The 18,633-nt window shown below is 46.6% G+C and overlaps 1 protein-coding gene across 1 annotated transcript in view; it reads left to right on the top strand.

Moving 5' to 3' along the window:
* MEGF6 (multiple EGF like domains 6) overlaps positions 1-18,633 on the top strand; it is a 155,737-nt gene that overhangs the window by 53,787 nt on the left and 83,317 nt on the right. Inside the window, exon 4 of the mRNA XM_056865531.1 lies at positions 4,260-4,382. Coding sequence (XP_056721509.1) covers positions 4,260-4,382 — 123 coding nt within the window. The remainder of the gene's footprint in view (positions 1-4,259; positions 4,383-18,633) is intronic.

The raw sequence follows: 18,633 nt of genomic DNA, 5'->3' as shown, positions 1-18,633 counted from the left end.
GACCCTCAAGTTCTCAAAGCGTCCACCTTAGTCATACAAAAGCTCTGTGTTTCAAAAGATCTGCCACAAGGGGGCAAGATTTTTCCAAAAACAGGTATGAAAGGCATGTGAATGATAGGTTTGATGCCTGGGTAAACAATTGTAGAGGGGCATGTGTGCCTGGTTCGCTTTGTGGATGTTTATTTGTTTATGTGGGCACATTCAAGGTAGTGAATGTATATGATCATATATCTGTAACTGCTGGCACTGTCTGCTTCGAAAGAGACAGGTACTAGCTAGAGATCTCCTGCTATTACAACTGATGTCCAGTCAATAGAGATCAGTTCACCTGGAGAAAATGGCCGCTTTGGCATTTGGACTCTATGGCATTGAAGTCCCTCCCCTCCCCAAACCCTGCCCTCTTCAGATTCCGCCCCCAAAACTTCCTGCCGATGGCTAAGAGGGACCTGGCAACCCTAGCACTGATTGATTATTTTACTTCAGTTTTATGTTACATCAAATGAGACTGATATTTTTTAGCTTGGTTTTATGGGGCAATTGAAGAATGTTTTTAAATGATCAAGATATGTGTTAGCTATGTTGTGCACCGCCCTGAGCCTGGCTTTGCCAGGGAGGGAGGGATATAAATTTAATAAAATAGATATGGTATGCTATCTTCCAAAGCCCTGACCTGGATGGCCCAAGCTAGACTAATCTCATCAGATCTCGGAAGCTAAGCAGGGTCGACCATGGTTAGGACTTGGATGGGAGACCGCCAAGGAAGTCCAAGGTCGCTATGCAGAGGCAGGCAATGGCAAACCACCTCTGTTCATCTCCTTGAAAACCCCATGAGGGGTTGCCATAAGTCTGCTACAACTCGACAGCCCTTACATTCTTCAAAGCAGATAAAAAAATCCAGGTAGCCTTGTGGATCCATTAAGCAAAAAGAAACAGCCTCAACAGCATTGCTTATGAATGTGGTTTTACTTTATTTGGCTGTAGTAATTTGCATGTCTGAATAACACCCACATAACCTCCTGAGTACGACTCACGTAGACACGCTGCCCTGGATTTTCACCAGTCGCTCATCTGTTTGCATACATTCTTGTCCACGCAATCTCATCCCTTTAGCGGATGAACTTGGCCAGAAAACAGTTTCTCAAGCAAACTCCTCTCATTCAAATTCGCTTGCCAAAATGTAGATTTATATCGTGGTGACATAATGTGGATTTTGAAAGAAAATCCCATCTGGCCCAACAAATCGTTGGGTTTCTGTTATAGAGGGCATCCATCGCAGGCTCCAGACGTGCAAGTGTGAGTCTCTCTGAATTGCGCTGCATCATGGGCTGTGTTGTCCACAGTTGGTAGTGGTCCTCATGTATGCCTGAATATGACATAGTGAAATTGCCTTTAGACCAATGATCTGTTTAGTCCAGCACTATCCAGTCTGGCTGGTAGCAGTTTTCGAAGATTGTGAGCAGAGGCCTTGCTCTGCCCTGCTGCTTGAGATATTTTTACCTGGAGAGGGGAGGGAGAATGAGGTATGGCTCCTGGAACTGCTTGGAGGAAGGGTGGGGATTAATTAGGGTTGGGAAATACCTGGAGATTTTGGGGGTGGAGCCTGAGGATGGCGGGGTTTGAGGAGGGGAGGGACTTCAGTGGGGTATAATGCCATAGAGCCCGCCTTCCCAAGTGGCCATTTTCTCCAGGTGAGATGATCCCTGTTGCCTGGAGATCAGTTGTAATATTGGGAAATCTCCAGCCACCACCTGGAGGTTGGCAACCCTAAGATAAATATGTACTAGAGAGATACATTGGCTACTGAGGTTTTCTTGGTAGTGGTTGCCGGAGCCATCTGGTATATCTCATTTCATGGTGGAGAGGCCTCTGTGGTGTAGTGGTTGAGAGCGGTGGTTTGGAGTGGTGGACTCTGGAGAACTGGGTTTGGTTCCCCGCTCCTCCACATGAGCGGCGGAGGCTAATCTGGTGGACTGGATTTGTTTCCCCACTCCACATGAAGCCAGCTGGGTGACCTTGGGCTAGTCACAGTTCTCTCTGAGCTCTCTCAGCCCCCCCCTTTCTCCTAGGGTGTCTGTTGCAGGGAGGGGAAGGGAAGGTGATTGTAAGCCGGTTTGATTCTTCCTTAAGTGGTAGAGAAAGCCGGCATATAAAAACCAACTCTTCTTCTTCTTCGTTGGACACCTGAACCAGCATGGAGGCTCGCAAGTGCTCCTGACGCACTCCCACGTCTGCTGCAGGGAGTTCATTCCAACCATTGGGGGTCATAACATCTCGAGAGCATATGGGTGCGCACCTCCATCTCTTTCCCCCTCCCCGGCATATTCTGACAACTGAAGTAGTCTGGAGCGCTGTATGTTGTGGCAGCCCCCGGGGCTGGAGGCCAGACTCCTTGTCAACTGCTTCTGATCTCTGCTGTCTTCTCAAGCTGCCCGTGACAGCTCGGATGGAAGAATCCACAGAGCCAAATGTAACGCTTGTTGCTTCGTTTCAAGGCTTTCTGATCTGAGCCGTAGCCTATGCTCTTGGCGAGGGGCTGCAGCATCTTCGTGGTCAAGCAGCGGTCACGGGAAACCAAAGGGGTTGAGCTAAACACTGTCTAATATGGAATCAACTGAGCACATCTTGCTGGAGTGAGCTTTATACAGCTGGAGTGAGCTTTATACACTTGCTGGAGTGAGCTTTTTCCCTGGGAAAGATTCCCAGGGAGATCTAATAAAATCAAAATAAAATTGGTTCTTGTAGGTTATCCGGGCTGTGTGACCGTGGTCTTGGTATTTTCTTTCCTGACGTTTCGCCAGCATCTGTGGCAGGCATCTTCAGAGGAGTCACACTGAAGGACAGTGTCTCTGTCCTTCAGTGTTACTCCCCTGAAGAAGATACCAAGACCACGGTCACACAGCCCGGATAACCTACAAGAACCAAAGAACTCTGACTGTGAAAGCCTTCAACAATATTTCAAAATAAAATCTCTCCTATAGGATAAAAACCATCAAAAGTCACAAAGGGTTGCCAGGTTTTGTGCCCAGGTCTATAACCTCAAAAAAACCTAAGAAGTGCTCTTAATTTAAAGAGCGGTACAGATTTTAAATCTTTGGGGTGATTTTATATTTAGTATTCGTTAAGGAGCGTTAATATGTTAAATACATTACGTTTATCTGTATTCGTGGTTGATGTGTACCATGATTATTTTTAATTGTTCCCAATTTTAATGGTCGTGGACCGTAATAAATACCTTTGACTTTGACTATCTAACATTGCAACCAATAAATCTATTTTGATTATATATCGTGCACAATTGTATTTAAAAACACAGGGCCCAATATACAGGCTTCCTAAAAAGCACAAACATAGCTCTAAATATTACCAACACATAATGTTAGCACATAAAATGACCAAAATCTGACCAGACACGTTTCGGCCTTTTACGGGACTTTCTCAGTGGTCATACATACACAATTTTACAATACACATCCTGGCCTATACATTGTACAAGGTATAAAATATATAAAAGCCTTTTTTTCTGTGCGGCTTTATGTTAAAATAGTTCGTCCGCGTGCCTTAAAACATGGCTCACGGCTCACAACTTGTATATGGAGCCCAGCGTTCCAGGATGGGTATACCATCAACAAACGTGAAGAAAAGAATCAGCGGTCACAACATTGTATTTTTATTTGGAAAATTTCTGTACCGCTTTTCAACAACATAAAAAAAAAGTCACCACGCGTGGTAAGTAATGAGAGCTGAGTAAAACAAGAAATATTCAGTTAGAGTGTTTTTAATCTTTCTTTTCCAGTAGATGTGCCCGAGAAAGTTTACAAGGTAAAAATTTTAGAAGGTGAATCATGAAGTTATCATAAAACCAACCCCATAAACACAATCAATACCATGGAAAAAATGTCAAGAATCAGCAGCAATAAAAGCGTCCGGAGGGCGGTAACATTGGTTCTGATAAAGGTCCGGTAAAATGCAGTTATTTGGAGCGGAAAATGTAAAAGTAGAACTGCCAAGCAGACATTTGTGGGGAGGTGAAGCATTACTACCAAAAAGGATTGTTCCTTCGCGGCACTGCATCTTTTAAGCTGAGATGGATTTCCCCCTTTCTGTCCCTCTGGTTTTCTGGAATTTTGCTTTGTGCTGTGCTGGGTTCTTCTTTTCAGTTCCATGATAACTAGGGAAATCTCTAACGTTCTCAAATTTTGGAATTGGAGCATGTTAAATGTCAGTTCCGCCATGGAGTTCTTCTTTGTCTTCACTTGCAGATGTGAATGAGTGTGAAGCCGGGAACGGAGGCTGTGAATCCCAATGCTGCAACACCATCGGTAGCTTCTACTGCAAGTGTCCTGCGGGGTCAAGACTGAAGGACGATGGGAAATCATGTGAAGGTACCAGCAGTCTCTCGGGCTAATTGCTGGGGCTTTGGGTGCATTTCTGTTGGCTACCTCCATCTGATGGGTTACATGCTGGATCAGACCAAGGCCCATCAAGTCCAGCAGTCTGTTCACGCAGCGGCCAACCAGGTGCCTCTAGGAAGCCCACAAGCAAGACAACTGCAGCAGCATTCTCCTGTGTTTTACAGCACCTAATATAATGGGCATGCTCCTCTGATACTGGAGAGAATAGGTATGCATCATAACTAGTAGCCATTTTGACTAGCAGCCATGGAAAGTCCTCTCCTCCATGAACATGTCCACTCCCCTCTTAAAGCCTTCCAAGTTGGCAGCCATCACCACATCCTGATACAGAGGCTGGTATAAGGGTAGGGATATTAAGCCCTCTGTTTGTTTTCCCCCTGCTAAAAACGCTACTGTAGGAAATCTCCACCTTTTAATCTTTTTTTTTTTTAAAGGAAATATAGCAGCATATTAGAAACCAGTGGAATTTTTCCAGGTGCAGAGCTCAGTGGCGTGCAGAAAACATAGTAAACGGTTGGGTAATGGAGCATGGGTGTGACCTTAGAGCTAATCCTACACACTTAAAAAGACCAGGTGGTACTGCAGCTTAACTGGGATTTAGGTACTGTGACCACTGGGCCACACTCCCTCCCCATTTGAGACGGAAACCTCATTAGAACTCCACCTCCCTAAGAAAAAGCTGGGTTAACAACTCAGACTTCAGTTACTTGTAGGGATTGAAACGCTGGGGTTGCTTCTCTTTTATTGGAAACCGTCAAAAGTTGTATTGGGGCTCAGCTACACAAGACTTTTTAAACGAGTCGTGTCCAGGTATACTATTCTGTGCATGTGCAGCCGCAAAATTATGGGAATATCTCCTGAATAGGGCCACTTCAGTTTGTGAAAATGGTATGGGAGTGGCAGGAGCCAGTGTGGTGTAGTGGTTAAGAGCGGTGGTTTGGAGTGGTGGACTCTGATCTGGAGAACCGGGTTTGATCCCCACTCCTCCACATGAGCGGCGGAGGCTAATCTGGTGAACTGGGTTAGTTTCCCCACTCCTACACGTGAAGCCAGCTGGGTGACCTTGGGCTAGTCACAGCTCTCTTAGAGCTCTCTCAGCCCCACCCACCTCAAGGGTGTCTGTTGTGGGGAGGGGAAGGGAAAGCGATTATAAGCCAGTTTAATTCTTCCTTAAGTGGTAGAGAAAGGCGACATATAAAAACCAATTCTTCTTCCTCCTCTTCCTCTTCTTCTTCCTCCTCCACCTCCTCCTCCACCCCCCATAGGGTTGCCAACTGCCAGGTAGTAGCAGGAGATCTCCTGCTAATTCAACTGATCTCCAGCCGATAGAGATCAGATCACCTGGAGAGAAATGGCCGCTTTGGCAATTGAACTCTATGGCATGGAAGCCCCTCCCCTCCCCAAACCCTGCCCTTTTCAGGCTCTGCCCCAAAAATCTCCCGCCGGTGGTGAAGAGGGACCTGGCAACCCTATCCCCCCCCCCCCATGCCATGGTCTCAAGCAAAACCGGGCCCCCGTAGGCTTTAAAGGTGATATTTCCCACAGCCTGTGTGGAAAGCGACCCATTAAAAATGTCTTGTGTTGTTTGGCCCTACGTTTGGTGAATAACTGAGGACCTCTTAGTGAATCCTTTTCATGTACATGTGTCATTATAACATGCGCCTCTTATCCTTCAATCTAAAGTTCCCCAAGTGCCCTTTTCTGGCTGCCAGTGCAGAGGGGCAACCCTGGTCCTCGTTCGTGCATCTTCCCCACAGGCTCAGATTTTGATATAAAAGTGTACATGGATGACGAGAGCTGGATACCTTCCCTAGTTTTAGGGTTGCCAACTTCCAGGTACTAGCTGGAGACCTCCTGCTCTTACACCTAATCTCCAGCCGATAGAGCTCTGTTCACCTGGAGAAAATGGCCGTTTTGGCAATTGGACTCTATGGCATTGAAGTCCCTCCCCTCCCCAAACCCCACCCTCCTCAGGCTCTGCCCCAAAAACCTCCTACCGGTGGCGAAGAGGGACCTGGCAACCCTACCTAGTTTACCTCCCCACACTAAGTTAGACAAAATTCTCCTAGCACAGCTTTGCGTGTCTTTTTTATATAAAAATCAACCCCACCTACTTTATACATGAACAACAAATGTGTTTCCTCCCACCTTTATGTGTTGTTCTGACCAGTGACTATTGGTTTCTGAGAGCATAGAAAACCTTGAGGACAGTATGTCTGTTATTGCCTGTTTCCTTTCCTTTCTATGTATGAACCGCGCGCACATTTCTCGGTGGTTTTTCTAGAGCTTCCTTTTCTTCTGAAGCTGGACTGCTGGTAAGTCTCTTTCGCCCAGGAAGGCACTGGTTCCCTGTGTGCTGTCCGGGAGACTGAGGCTGTAGTTTGAAAGAGTTTTCTTTGCTGTCCTGGCAACGTTTGGGTACAGGTTTTTCTTTTTAAATCTGCTAAGCTGGATTTAGGTGGATTGTTTTGCACTCTCTGTTTGAGAGCGGAGGGAAATGGGCTGGGGAAGGGCACGTGTGCTCAAAAGGCATAATTTTGTTTCCATGCGTGGCTTTAAAGCAGTGGGCTTCTACCTTGGCAGATTGAGGACATACTGAGTCGCGAGCCTGTGACAGCACATTATGTGCCATTAGCGCCATGTGACGGGAAGCAGGGGACTGCGAGCGGCAGATCTTAAACCTTCCCTTACATCTTGAAAATAACAGCAGTAAGAAAAAGCTGCATTGCTTTTTGCAAATGTATTCCATTTGCTACCCAGTTAGTCAACTAAAGTATGTACAGGTTGAGTATCCCTTATTCAGACTGCTTGGGACCAGAAGTGGTCCATATTTTGGATCTTTTTGTATTTTGGAATATTTGCATTTACATAATGAGGTATCTTAGAACATAAGAAAAGCCATGCTGGATAAGACCAAGGCCCATCAGCAGTCTGTTTACACAGTGGCCAACCAGGTGAACATGAGAACATAAGAAAGGCCTTGCTGCATCAGACCAAGGTCAATCAAGTCCAGCAGTCTGTTCCCACAGTGGCCGACCAGGTGCCTCTAGGAAGCCCACAAGCAAGACAATTGCAGCAGCAACATTATCCTGCCTGTGTTCCACAGCACCTCATATAATAGGCATGCTCCTCTGATCCTGGAGAGATAGATATGCATCATGACTAGTATCCATCTTTACTAATACCCATGAATAGCCCTCTCCTCCATGTCCACTCCCCTCTTCAAGCCTTCCAAGTTGGCAGCCATCACCACATCCTAGGGCAGGGAGTTCCACAATTTAACTACGTGTTGTGGGAAGAAATGGGACCCAAGCCGAAACACGAAATTCATTTATGTTTCATGTATACTTTATACACATAGCCTGAATGTAATTTAATATAATAACATTAATATTAATATAATAATATTAATACAATATATTAATATTTTAATATAATATTAAAATAATTTAATAATATTAAAAACAATGTTTTTAATAATTTTGTGTACACTGAACCATCAGGAAACATACTGGCGTGCTGCTGAGAGCCTGTGAGTAATGCCTGCACGCCGGCTCAAAAAGTCTGGTTTTCGGATCAGTCCGGATATCAAATGTCTGGCTACTCAACCAGTATGAGTAATCGACTTTGATTTCTTTAATTGGGCAGCAGCCCGAAAGAAAAAAAGAAGGATCCTTCTTTTATGCGGTAAAATACCTTTACAACAGTGGCATGCAGAACTAGTCCGGAGAAGTTCTACCCTGTGTCCAGATCACAGGAGGGGCTGTGGCTCAGTTAGTAGAGCACCTGCTTGGCATGCAGAAGGCCCCAGGTTCAGTCCCCAGCATTTCCAGTTACATGGACTAGGCAAGGAGGTGATGTGAAAGACCTCTGCCTGAGACACTGGAGAGCCATGGAAAAGGACCGTGGCTCAGTGGGAGAGCCTCTGCTTGGCATGCAGAAGGTCCCAGGTTCAATCCCCAGCATCTCCAGTTAAAGAGACTAGGCAAGTAGGTGATATGAAAGACCTCTGCCTGAGACCCTGGACAGCTGCTGGCGGCCTGAGTAGACAATACTGACTTGGATGGACTGAGGGTCTGATTCAGTATAAGGCAGCTTCATGTGTTCACGATTCATCATCGACATCTTGAAAAAGCCAGTTAATGTGCATTGTGCCAGGACGTCTTTGAGTCAGAGGGGAAATTCACATGAAGAGTAGTCTTTGGGAAACGCTCTGGTTTTAAATGAATGCAAAATCCCAGCAAGTCTTGGGACGTTTCCAGTGAGGCAGCAGTCTCGGCGGTGCCAAAGGGAGGCGGCCAAGTTCCAGAGGGCCGTCAGGCAGAATTTGCCGTGCCTGCCTCCTCAGAGGTTTGGAGACTGCCGGCTAGGGCCGCGCTGCCTTGGGTGACCTCGCCCCTTCCATTCCTTTGTAGTAAAGCGACGTTTAGGCTTGGCATCCCTTCCGTGAACGAGGGCCGCCAGGAAGCACCCTGGAACCTGGAACAAAATGCGCTTTGAATGCAGGGTCGCCCCCCCAGTCCCCTGTTCTCCTTTGCAGCCCCAGACCTCAACAAAACAGTCTTAAATCAGCCAACACCTTGAGAGCTGTGGTCTGTCACAGGTCTCCGGGCGGCGGTCCCGGTGCCAAAGCAAAGACCTCCACGTGCCAGGCCTGCATAGGTTCTCCTGGAACCACATCCATAGAAAAAATATTAATTTGACAAGAGCCTCTTTTGCACACTGTTTTTCTTTCGTGGCTCGTGGGCTGCTGGGCTCCATTTCGCAAGGGGGGTGGGAGGTTTTCCCGATCTTGCTGGAAGGGCAGGATTCGAGTCCAGGAGCGCCTGAACAACCAACGAGATTTCCAGGAGATAAACTTTCGAGCATCAGATGCAATACGATCTGGTTGAAGAGGTCTGTGGAAATGTGGCTTGAGGATTTCGGTGCAATGGACAAAAATAAAAGGAAATAAGTTGGGGGAAATGTACTCATCCTTATCCCTGGGTGTAGAAAGCCAGTGTGGTGTAGTAGTTAAGGGCAGTGGACTCTAATCATAGAATCATAGAGTTGGAAGGGACTACCAGGGTCGTCTAGTCCAACCCCCTGCACAATGCAGGAAATTCACAACTACCTCCCTCCCACAACCCCAGTGCCCAGAAGATGGCGAAGATGCCCTCCCTTTCATGATCTGCCTAAGTTCATAGAATCAGCTTTGCTGACAGATGGCCGTCTAGCCTCTGCTTAAAAACCTCCAGGGAAGGAGAGCTCACCACCTCCCGAGGAAGCCTGTTCCACCAAGGAACTGCTCTGACTGTTAGAAAACTCTTCCTAATGTCTAGATGGAAACTCTTCTGATTTAATTTTAACTCGTTGGTTCTGGAGAACAGGTTTGATTTCCCACTCCTCCACATGAGCGGCGGACTCTCATCTGGTGAACCGGGTTGGTTTCCCCGCTCCTGCACATGAAGCCAGCTGGGTGACCTTGGGCTAGTCACAGCTCTCTCAGAACTCTCCCAGCCTCACCTACCTCACAAGGCATTTGTTGAGGGGAGAGGAAGGTAAGGTGATTGTAAGCTGTCTTGAGACTCCTTAAAGGTTGAGAAAATCAGCATAAAAAAAACCAACTTCTTCTTCTTATGGGAGAATGCAGAAGCCATTCAGAGGAACGCACATGAAAATCAGCCCGAGAGTAAGAAATTCTCTTTGTGGGTTGGATGTTCAGGAATCTAGACAGTTGTATGTTTTGTATCCTTGGTGCTTCAACGTATGGGCTTGTGTATACATATTGATCATGTTTTATTGGGAGAAAGAAATTGTTTCCAGGCTCCTGACACCATTGAGATGTGCGAAACAAACAGCTTTGCCCATCTCCGAGCCAAGCTAAGCCATTTTTAATTTCCCCATAATTCCCTAGACAAGGATTAGCCTGTTGAATGATTAAAGATTTCTTGGCACTAGGGGGAAACGAACCATCAGTTCTCGCCCTCCCTCAGTCCGAGCCGTGAGTCGCTGTCAGGCAATCTTGACTGGGGAGCAGCTTTGGCTGGCATAATGCCTGACCCCCACATTAGCCCCAAACTCAAACTGACCCATACCTTTGACCCAAACTTACATTCACCCCACTGTCTTTTTTTTTACTTTTCAAATACAGCTGGGAATGGAATGATTAGGTGCTTATAGAAGGGAGACTGTTCTTCTGAAGCTGTCAACGTGGACTTAGCTGGGAGGTGCTCAAAGCCCTGCCTGCTTAATGACATTGTTCCCATTTCAGCATCTCGTGGAAAGAACCATCCTGGAAAAGACCATCGCTTTAGTTCTGGATTACGTTTGCATGGTGGCCCGCCAGATGTCTCCGGGTTTATCCCCTACAACTGGTATTCAGGGATACACTGCATCTCAGCATGGAGATTAGCTACTTCCTTAGCTAACTCTCCTTCATGAATTTGTTTAATCTTAAAAAAAAAAATCTAACACCTGGTCTATGAAGGCAGCAAACTGAGGCTTTACCGCTTCAGCTGACCCCATGGGTCAGGAATGACCTGGTGCTTGCACAGGGGACCTTTACCTTTATGTAAAAAAAAAAAAAACCCTGCAACTTAAAAAACAAAACAAAAACCCAGCATGTCAGAAAGGTGTGTGTGTTACATTGTGAAGATGTAAAGATAGCCAAGCAAAATTTGGATTTTTCTTATTTTGTTCTTCTTTGATACCAACCATGGGTATAACATCCATTCATCAATACCTCCTTCAGGGCCTGAGCTGGAGAACCTGAGTTGGAGAAAGGAGGATTTAGGCAGGCAGAAAAGACAAGAAAGAAGGCGGGATGGTAAGCAGGAAGAAAAGGAAAACGGAACAGAAGGGGGCTGGAGGGAGGCAAGGCTGGGTAGGGCAACTGAAGTTTTACAAGGTTGCTTCCACTTAATCTTCTGGCATGTGAAATCTGGAACATCAAACAGAGAGCTCAGCTAAGCTTTTCTTGCTTGTAATTTTTCATGCGCAGAAGTCAAAACTGCAGTCATCCCTCTGTAAGCTGAAGGGATCACGGAAGGTCTCTTTCCCTTGTGATTTTGCTGAGCATGTCGTTTAGCTACCAGAGATGTAAAAGGGAGGGGGGAAGATGTGGAGAATTTTCTGATTTCCATGTACCTCTCCTCCTTCTCCTCCTCCTCCTCCTCCTCCTCTTCTTCTTCAGAACATGTGAACAAGACCAGGGCAATGACTGTACATGCTCATTTTGTTTGGCCGTGTTAAATTAGAAGCCTCGCTGGACCTTACATACAGACCATCTAGACTTTTCAGAAGGCATGAATGTTATGGTGACATTTGTGATTTGTTTACGTGGGAATGGAAGGTGGGTGGCGTAGAGGTCCAGCGTGGAGGCAGGTTGACGGCTTTGTCGAGGAGACCCTGAGTGTGCAAGTTGTGGGTTCAAAGGCTGCCACTTTGCTCGACTTGATGGATGATCCTTGTCATGGTCCCAATGACGCGGGGCGGCAGAGCTTGCCGGAGACGTCCTGTTTGAAGTTCCTCTTGAACAAACAGGCAGGCTGTCATGGCAGTGGGATGCGGGGGAGCGTTAGCCAGAAACCACTGGGGGGCTGTGTTTTCGTTTCAGGCAGGAAGCTGCAGAAGAACGCTTTCATCTCAACACCCCACGTATTTTTGGTGTGGTTGGTATGTTATGAACTTGTTTGGTTGGTATGTTATGAACTTGTTTGGTATCATTTATTTAGACTCTATGCGTAACACCAAATTGGGAGAATGGAGGTATGTGCTAAGTAAATCTAGGTGGGCTTGACTATTGCCTAAGCTCAGAGAAGAATAATTCATCCCCATATTTCAGTAATTGCAACAGCTCCCTGCAAGTGAGTAGCTGGCAGAGAGGAGGAACAGGAGTAACTTCACACAGAGTTACTCCAGTCTAAGCTCCAGTGTGGTGTAGTGTTTAAGAGCTGTGGACTCTAATCTGGAGAACCGGGTTCGGTTTTCCTCTCCTCCCCATGAGCGTCGGATTCTAAGCTGGTGAACCAGGTTGGTTTCCCCACTCCTACACATGAAGCCAGATGAGTGACCTTGGGCTAGTCACAGTTCTCTGAACTTTCTCAGCCCCACCTACTTTGCAAGGTGTTTGTTGTGGGGAGAGGAAGGGAAGGAGATTGTAAACCGGTTTGATTCTCCTTAAAAGGTAGAGAAAGTCAGCGTATAAAAAACAAGCTCTTCTCCTCCTCCTTCTCCTCTTCCTGCTCCTCCTTCTCCTCCTCTTCCTCCTTCTCCTCCTCCTCCTCCTCCTCTTTCTCCTCCTCTTCCTCCTTGATCTAGGAGACCTGGGTTCAAATCCCTCATTCAGTTATGAAGCTCGCTGGGTGATCTTGAGCCAGTTCTTCTGAGCCTAACCTACTTTAGGTTAGGGCTGTTTAGCTTGGAAAGAAGGCTGCTAAGAAGAGACATGATAGAGATCTATAAAATTATGCATGGTTTGGAGAGGTGGACAGGGAGAAGTTTTTCTCCCTCTCCCATAATACTAGAACACAGGGTCATCTGCTAAAGCTGGAGAGCGAGAGATTCAAAACAGATAAAAGGAAATATTTTTTCACACAACGCATAGTTAAATTGTGGAACTCCCTGCCCCAGGATGTGGTGATGGCTGCCGGCTTGGAGGGCTTTAAGAGGGGAGTGGACATATTCATGGAGGAGAGGGGTATTCATGGCTATTAGTTAGAATGGATACTGGTCATACTGCATACCTATTCTCTCTAGTATCAGAGGAGCAGGCCTACTATCTTAAGTGCTGTCGAACACAGGCAGGATGGTGCTGCTGCAGTCGTCTTGTTTGGGGGCTTCCTAGAGGCACCTGGTTGGCCACTGTGTGAACAGACTGCTGGACTTGATGGGCCTTGGTCTGATCCAGCAGGGCCTTTCTTATGTTCTTATGATCTTATGTTTACAGGGTTGCTATGAGCATAAAATGGAGGGGGAGGGAGAGCCAATCTAGGCTTCTTGGAGGAAGGGTGGTGTGATAGATAGCTCCCTGCTGAATGTAAATTGGGTGTCAAACTAGGTATGCGGCCGTTTCTTAAGAGCCGTTCTAGTTGGTTTCTTTTGAAAAGAGGCTCAAACAGCCCTCGGCAAATATCTTTGGAAGTTTGCCAGTCAAGAGCCTGAAGTGGAAAATGGGCACAATCGCATGCAAGTCCTGTCACTTCTGTGGCTGGCGTCAAGCATCCCGAGATCGGTCTTTGTCATTTGCTCATAGATTTATAAGGGGAAGTTGGTTCTGCTAGTAGGTTGGAGATGGATGACCCAAAAGAACAGAGAGAAGTTGCCAGTTATCCCTCCCCCCACAACCACTCACAACCCTTTATGAACGTTGCAACTGATTGGTGTCGCTCCAGTTAAGGGACATTGCAAAGGGAAGTGCAGATTCCCCAGATGTCTGGAATATTGATAAAGCGGAGAATGGTGTCATTCACTTCTTTGTGTCGTGCAAATCTCCCTTGACAACTCGGGGAGGGAGTGAAACCAACTCATTTTGCTTAGATCTCGCCAAGAGCTGCCTTGTCAGTCCTTTCCCAGTGCTTGGACTATTGTCCAGAGTTGGAAAGCGCACCTACGCACTTGAGATTTATGGCTCCTTGTGCCATAATCGATAAGTCAGTGAAAAAACAAACAACCCCCTGCTGGGTGGAAACCAACACAAGAAAAAGGGGGGACAAACTTGAGTTTCTATCACATTACTCTCCTCTTTTCCTTTGGGAAAGTGTCTTGAACACCATGCCAAATGGGCTCAGCTGACGGTGTCAACTCTTCTTATAAAGGTAAAAGGTAAAGCCAGAGTCCCCTATACCAGGGCTTCTTAAACTTTTTCCACTTGTGATCCCTTTTTGCCCGAGAAATGTTTGCGCGACCCCGGGTATATAAAATAGGTATACAAATCAAACATTGACTGAAGAAATTTATCATAAAGAAATTTATTTTAAAACAATTCTTTGGTATACATCTAATTTTACCATGCATTGCCAAATTTTTCGCGACCCCCACATTCAGTTACACGACCCCATATGGGATCCCAATCCACAGTTTAAGAAGCTTTGTCCTATACATTACTGACCCATTGGCTGACGTCACATCCTGATGTTTACTAGGCAGACTGTGTTGACGGGGTGGTTTGCCCGTGCCTTCCCCAGTCTTCTTCACTTTACCCCCAACAAGCTGGGCAGTCGTTTTACCAACCTCGTAATGGAAGGCTGAGTCGACCTTGAGCCGAACTCAGGTCATGAGCAGAGCTTGGACTGCAGTACTGCAGCTTTCTACTCAGCGCCGCGGGGCTCTGCACTGCTCTTGGAGCTACATGCACAAGGTGCTGGCATGTTGTAATATGTATTGTTGCTGCAGGCCTCTGAAGTAGGGTTGCCAACCTCAAGATAGGGCCTGCAGATCTCCTGGAATTAATGCCTGATCTCCAAACTACAATGATCAGTTCCCTTGAACAAAATGGCAGGTTTGTAGGGTGGACTCCATGGCATTATACCCCACTTAGATCCCTCCCCTCCCCAAACCCATCTCCAGCTTCCACCCCCAAATCTTCAGGAATTTCCCAACCTGGAGAAGGATTGTTCCTCAGTCAAGTGGCAGAGCTTGATCCTACAACCTAGGTGGCCACCTCATGAGTTATTTGGCAAAGCAGGTGATAAGGAAAGAAGGAGCCTGGCTGATGGGTGCCCCACGTTAAGATCCTGCCCCCTCCCAGAAACCATCCCCTTTGTGAGAGCCAGTAAAGTTCTAGGGGGACCTACATGAACAAGAAGCTGCCTTACACCGAATCAGACCCTCGGTCCGTCAAAGTCAGTATTGTCTACTCAGACTGGCAGCAGCTCTCCAGGGTCTCAGGTAAAGGTCTTTCACATCACCTACTTACCTAGTCCCTTTAACTGGAGATGCCAGGGATTGAACCTGGGACCTTCTGCATGCCAAGCAGATGCTCTACCACTGAGCCACAGCCCCTCCCCAAAGAAGGTGAGAAGGTTTGGGGTTGGAATCCCTTTCTGCCGGTCTCATCTTAGAAAGGAAACCAAGAAGGAAGATATCTACACTGCAACTATACACTGACTAACCTACCAAAGGGACTATAGTTCTCGGAAGCTGTTAGGAAATAATTCTTGGCACCCTTGGAAAACTGAAATTCTCAAGTTTCTTCATGTAGGAAGTCCAAATAGTTACACTGGCATCAAACCGGTTTATGTTTACATTATAAATATATTGGTCCAAGCTTGTGTGCTGTGCCCGGGGCCTTTCTATCTGATTGGAGGCAAGAATCTAGTCTCCTCAAGGGCTTGTAATCTGGTAGATAAATGCAATCTGGAGGTATTTATGTACTGGTTTAGGAGGTCAATTTTCAAGACCAACAACCCTTTCAAATTACTTTTCATTTGAAATCATTTTGATTGGCGATTGTCATTCATACGCTGGGATACTTACAAGAATGTTTTAACACCCTGGGAAACGGATTCTTGGGTGGGGGCAAGGGCTCCATTGCAGTTCCTGTAGTATTATAGGCCTCGTCCTCATGAATGTCAACAGGCCCCTAAAACGGTGATTAATGTTCCAGCAACTGCATCCAAGGAGATATAATAATGTCTTGGTGATCGTAATGTATCGCCAGATTGAAACCCACTCGTAGAGCGTTGTCAGCTGAATGAAATTAGTCGACAGGGGAGTCTGCAGCCGGTCCAAGGACAATATAGTTGCATGAGTAACATTCGCTGTGTTTCCAAAAACGCCATGCTCTCAATGGGGTTGTTTTTCCCCAAAAAGCAGATTTGATCCTGTTGGCAAGTCCTGTTTCGTGTGTGTGTGGCTGATCACCGCATTCGAGGAGGCAGCCGGCATCGATGCCCGCTGAGAGACATTCAGTAGACATAGAGTCATCGAGTCGGAAGGGACCTCCAGGGTCATCTAGTCCAACTCCCTGCACAGTGCAGGCAATTCACAACTACCTCCTCCCAGTGACCCCCTACTCCATGCCCAGAAGATGGCAAAAACAAACAAACAAAAAAGACCTTCCAGGATCCCTGGGCAATCTGGCCTGGAGGAAAATTGAAATGAACAACTTGGATTGAACTGCGCAGTTTGCTTTGCAGATTTCTTTTTTTTACTGACACAATTATTCATCTTCTTAAAGAACTGTTTGTCATGAATTAAAACAACAAATAGTGCGACATTGTGATGAACAGGTACAGTTTAAGAGTGGGTTAAGGAGTAATTTTGATTCAGACCAGTCCATGGAAAAAGCCTAGGGGTTCCCAGCCTTCTTTCGTTCAGAAATGTACATCGGATCCCAATAATACCGCTCTTTCCCTCCTGACATCTTCTCCAGTTCCCTGTACCATTTGGAGAGATTCATCACGCTCCAAACCACACGTTTTAATTTGGAATTTTACCACGGCCAAAGATGACCACGAAAATGTCTACAATTTAGAGGGAGATGCTATTTTTTCTTCTGTAACACAATGTTATGAAACATTCCGGACAGCTAATTGTATTTTATGAGTTTTGCTTCTAGGAGGAAAAAAGTCAAAAATTAAATAACCTTTTTTAAAAGTACATTTTCAAGCGGCTGCGGGTTCAAGACACGCGCTCCCAGATAGGCACAGAAGCCTTATGCCGCAAGAGATGTACGGCATCATAAAATTATGGTTGGGGACTAGGTTGGACTCAATAGATCTCCATCATCTAGGAAGGCAATCTTGATATTGCTTTCTCCCTTAAATCCAGCTTGGACAATCATTTCACCTCCTGCAGTCTGAAGATGCTGAGGAACTGGACCTGTGGTTTTCTGTGCGCAAAGCATGAGGGAAGGGCTGTGGCTCAATGGTAGAGCCTCTGCGTGGCATGCAGAAGGTCCCAGGTTCAATCCCCGGCATCTCCAGTTAAAGGGACTAGGCAAGTAGGTGATGGGAAGGACCTCTGCCTGAGACCCCGGAGAGCCGCTGCCGGTCTGAGTAGACAATACTGACTAGGATGGACCAAGGGTCTGATTCGGTATAAGGCATCTTCACGTGTGACAGCTCTGCTTCTGCACTATTGACGCCTTCCAGCTGAACGCACAACCTCATTCCAGCTGGACATACAATCTCATTACACCAGCGTGGTATAGTGGTTAAGAGTGGTGGTTTGGAGAGTTGGACTCTGATCTGGAGAACCGGGTTTCATTTCCCACTCCACATGAAGCCAGCTGGGTGACTTTGGGCTAGTCACAGCTCTCTTAGCGTTCTCTCAGCCTCACCTACCTCACAGGGTCTCTGTTGTGGGGAGGGGAAGGGAAGGTGATTGTAAGCCAGTTTGATTCTTCCTTAAGTGGTAGAGAAAGTCGGCATATAAAAACCAACTCTTCTCCTTCTCCTCCTCCTCCTTTTCCTCCTCCTCACAACCCTGACCAGGCCACAGCCGTCTCGGATGCCCACAGGTATCCCTTTCGGCTTATTCATGGCCTGAATAAATCCATTCATGCTTTTGTGAAGCTTTTTGGATACTCAGGTGACAAATTCCATGGAGGAGCCCTCCAGGTAAATGAATGGATTTAGAGCGTCGGGGAAGCCGAAACTTTCTCTCACTTCGTTCCCTAATAGAGCCGGTCGGAATCGAGATGGAAAAACGGAGGCTTGCTTCGACCCTTATCAATGCATCAGCCTCTCCTTTCTTCAACTGTTGCCCGTCACCAGTTCCGAAATGAATGCAATACAGCTGCATCATCCTAATAACTGACCGATTAGACCATCCACCGAGACGGATAATCTTGTCTTTCAACGGGCCGCTTTTATAGAGGAGTTAAGGCCTCTCTGGCGTGGATCCGCTATATGTATACTGCTCCTTTTAATGCAGAGGAGAACGCCTGTGAGGGATTAGCAGGGAGGCATTTGTCCCAGCAGAATAACATTTGCATTTAATTCTGCGTGCAGGGAACGCAGCGAAAAGTACAGTTGAAATTTCTGCGGGTTTCCCATGCTGGCTCGCTCCCCTGTGCAAATAGTTTACGGCGGGACAAGATGAAATGCAAAGCAAAATTCCACTTTCGCTTTCCAGGGATTCCATTTTCGGTTTCATCAGTGGGCGAGAAAGGGAAAGGTTCTTTCCCCTCCGCTTTTGCCGTCAAGTCACAGTCAAACTCAAGGTGTCCCAGTGGCCATTTATGCAGGGTCAATTCTGATGCTTGCTCAGCGCTGCTTTTTTAAATCCGCCCTTT

Source organism: Euleptes europaea, chromosome 19 (genome assembly GCF_029931775.1).
Source record: "Euleptes europaea isolate rEulEur1 chromosome 19, rEulEur1.hap1, whole genome shotgun sequence".
Classification (NCBI taxonomy): domain Eukaryota; kingdom Metazoa; phylum Chordata; class Lepidosauria; order Squamata; family Sphaerodactylidae; genus Euleptes; species Euleptes europaea.
The sequence above is the reverse complement of the archived record's forward strand: the minus strand, read 5'-3'. Positions and strand labels throughout refer to the sequence as shown.